Source organism: Electrophorus electricus, chromosome 2, assembly GCF_041902795.1.
Source record: "Electrophorus electricus isolate QZ-2024a chromosome 2, ASM4190279v1, whole genome shotgun sequence".
NCBI lineage: Eukaryota > Metazoa > Chordata > Actinopteri > Gymnotiformes > Gymnotidae > Electrophorus > Electrophorus electricus.
Genome location: NC_137498.1, coordinates 11115204 through 11118956, shown reverse-complemented (window position 1 = coordinate 11118956; position 3753 = coordinate 11115204). Strand labels below are relative to the sequence as shown.

General features: G+C 40.6%; 1 protein-coding gene across 1 annotated transcript; it reads left to right on the top strand.

Annotated features, from left to right (window-relative positions):
* Positions 1-2380, top strand: LOC145660204 (alpha-1-antitrypsin homolog). Its single transcript, XM_081724396.1, has 4 exons — positions 1-685; positions 781-1051; positions 1235-1382; positions 1898-2380. Exons 1-4 carry the CDS (start codon positions 7-9, stop codon positions 2087-2089), a joined length of 1290 nt encoding a protein of 429 aa, XP_081580522.1. The 5' UTR covers positions 1-6; the 3' UTR covers positions 2090-2380.
* The last annotated feature ends 1373 nt before the right edge of the window (positions 2381-3753 follow it).

Below are 3753 nucleotides of genomic sequence, written 5' to 3'. Positions count from 1 at the left end.
GTTAAAATGTGGGGAAAGGTCCAGTGCTGTTTGATTGTTGTCCTCATACTGTCAGTGGACTGGACTGTAGGCATCAAGGAGCAGGATCATGATCAAGACCATTCAGCAGATCACCATCAACATCTCCATCATGGCAAGGATGCAGCCCACCCCCACCAGAATGGAGAAGACAAACCCTGCCACAAACTCTCACCCCACAACGCAGACTTTGCCTTCTCCCTCTACAAGAAGCTGGCCAGCCATCCTGACACCCAGGGCAAGAATATCTTCTTCTCTCCTCTGAGTATCTCCATGGCTCTATCCATGCTGGCCCTGGGGGCCAAGAGCAATACCCACTCACAAATCTTCAGCACTCTGGACTACAGTGCTCTCACAGCTGATCAGGTCAATGAAGGCTATGAGCACCTTCTCCACATGCTGGACCACAGCCAGGATGCCCTAGTGTTGGAGATAGGAGGAGCTGCAGCTGTACAAAAAGGCTTCAAGCCTGAAGACAAGTTTCTGAAAGATATCCAGCACTTCTACAAAGGTGAAGCCTTCAGTGTGGACTTTTCCACACCTGAAGTCGCTGTGCAAGAGATCAACAAGTTAATTGCCAAAAAGACCAAGGACATGATCACTGATATGGTCAAGAGTCTGGATGCTGCCACTGTGATGATGCTCATCAACTATATGTATTTCAAAGGTAAGAGTAGACAAGCAGAACCCACTAGAGATTAAATAATTTTTCATGTATTTCACCTGAACTGCGCTAACCAGTTTTGTATTTCACTCTGTCAGGTAAATGGCAAGAGGCTTTTAAAGTGGAGCACACCAGCAAAGGTGACTTTCATGTGGATGAGAACACCACAGTGCCTGTGGATATGATGAACAGAAATGGCAAATATGACTTCTACTATGACCAGGGCAACTTTACGTCCATTATCATGCTGCCATATAATGGAAACGTGTCCATGATGATCGTCCTGCCTGACCAGGGAAAAATGGAGGAGGTAGAGAAACACATCAGCAAGGATCACCTCAAGTACTGGAAGGACAAAGTCCACAAAACGTAATGCATCATGAAATGCTTTTAAAAATAGAATTTCACTTAAACATGTTAAGTACTACCACAGAGTAGAACCTTTACTCCCTGACAAGGTCACCAATGGCAAAAAAGTATTAAATAAATATTTTTGCTTATGCTATTCCATGTAAGAGTGTGTTTTCCTGACTGATCATCTCTGTTCTCCAGCACTTTGGACTTGTATATGCCCAAGTTCTCAGTGTCTGCTTCCTCCTGTCTTGGGGACACACTGAAGGAGATGGGAATGGTTGATGCATTCTCAGACAGTGCAGACTTCTCTGGAATCAGTAAGGGGGCCAAGGTGGCAGTTTCCAAGGTATGTGGTAAACCCTTTAAGAGATTTGCTGTCATGTCTAGAGTGTCACATTATAAGTTTGGGAAATATTGTTTAAAACCTTCTCAGTAGATGTCTGGGGGGTCTTTGGGGCAAAAAATCAATGGCTTTCTGATGTCTGTTTGTTTTGGAAAGACCACTGATGTGATCATTCTCTTCCGTTATGGGAAATTTGGTGGGATCTTGGCAGAGACTGCCCATCTTAGATATCCAGTAGAATTTATACTGCACTCTCAGTTTCAAATAAAAAATTTAATTTTTAGGTTTACCTCTCTTGATATGATATCATATGAAGTAACATTTATACAGCGCCTTTCTCAGTACCCAAAGACGCTTTACACTGCACAATGATTTTACATTCAGTCAACACACTGGTGAGATGCCGCAGCCAAATTGCAACTACTGTCCATCAAGGACTGTTCAGAAGCTAATGCATCTACTGCTTACATACTTTAAAGTGTCAATCAATGACTGCCCAGATTGGTCCTTCCCCACAGGTCCTGCACAAGGCCGTCCTCAGCGTGGATGAGCAGGGCACTCAGGCTGCAGCTGCCACTACTGTTGAAATCGTGCTCATGTTAGCTTTGCCTTTCAAAACAGAAGTCAGCAGACCGTTCCTAGTCTTCATTGTGGAGAAGAACATCAGGAGTATCCTGTTCATGGGAAAGATAACCAACCCCACTGTGTAGTCGTAGACGTCTCCCACACAGTCTAGTCAGCAGTATGATGAGTGCTACTGAATTATCTCTCATATCAATTAGCAACAAATATAGTCACGTCTCTGTATTATCTCGGAGCAATGAAAGGCTAAAGGTTGTGCTAGTTTAGTGAGCTACATATAGAAGGGACTTCATTTAGCTATAATTAAACTTAAAATTAAATGCTCCTTTCAGACTTAGTCCAGTTCCCTTACACCAGATATGAGAAAAAGTAACAGACTGTTGGATTATTTCTGATGGCACAGTGAATACAGATGTACACAAACCCAGGCATCTGAATGGAAATAAAGTTGTTGAGTGATATTTGAATGGGTCTTCATTTGTTTTGACAAACCAATCATGGCAGTCTGTAGCACACAAATCAGGGGCAGTTATAACATTAGGGATGTTGGTCATATATATCAGTGTTTCATACAAATATTACTTAAGTCATATGGAACTATGTAATTCTAAAACAGACATAGCGATGTGACAGACATACATTAAGCTCCAAACTCTCCAACTGTCCTGTGACTCATTTATAAATCAGTTTTGAGTTATTAACCATTGCATTGTCTTGTATGTTGATTCGCTATGATGATCTGATCACAGCAAATGGTGCAACATCCAGGCCCCTCTGAGTCTGTCAGGGTTCAAAATCAGATTTATCACCTTTGGTGTCAGATAAAGTAATAAGAATTACACTAACGCTGTGTCTAAGCCAGTAACTGGATGGGCCATATTTGTAAAAATATGTATACAGTTGTAGTTTGTCCATTTGAACAGTAACTGAGTCAGAAATCAAACTTCAAAATGCTGTTCTCCATTTAAAGAATGTACAATGTATGGTAGCTAGGTCTGACATTGAGGATTTTAGAGGGGATCTCATTTTTTTTAAGCTGGTGCATTATAGAGTAAAAACTTTTGTTCTTTTTTTCAAATTTATTTGATCTTATATGACTTAATGTCTGTACTGGATCAGAAAACCCCCTTGTCCTGTAACAGATATCTTAACTTTATTATATATCTCTAGGATTAGGTAAAACCATGCGTATTAAAAGTAATATGTTTTAAACCATTTTATTCTTAGATTTAGTGCTTAGATATTTACCAAGGCCCAATCCCCTCTCATTTTTCCTCCTACCCCTTGTTTTCAAGTGTCATCTTGCTCCTTGGGTCTGAGTTACAAAGGCTAGTGGTTAAAATCTACCCCTTTCTTCTGCATCCATTTTTTCAATGATTCACAAGGGATTCTGAGAAATTTCTCCTAATGCACAATTTGAAGTGAGACTCTGAATCCCTCAGTTTGGAGGGCCATTTAGCTCTAAGACCTCACCCTAGCCCTCTATCAGACACTCAACCCCTACTCATGAACACAGTTGTCAGTGTGTGCTGGGAGGTTAATGGTGTTTCCACTGAGATAAGGAATTACATAAACTGAGATGCTCAGTTTATGTTTTCTCTTTACTGTACTTCCTCTCACTAAAGGTGAGTGTGAAATTCTCTCTTAATGCTGAGTGACATGAAACTGTACATATATGTGATAATCTAAAAATGTTATTAAAGTGAGTTGAATCATTCAAGATTTATTTGGCCAAATTAGAATCATAACCTGGCTGGTCTTAGAATGAAAAATATGATTAAATGGTCCAGAA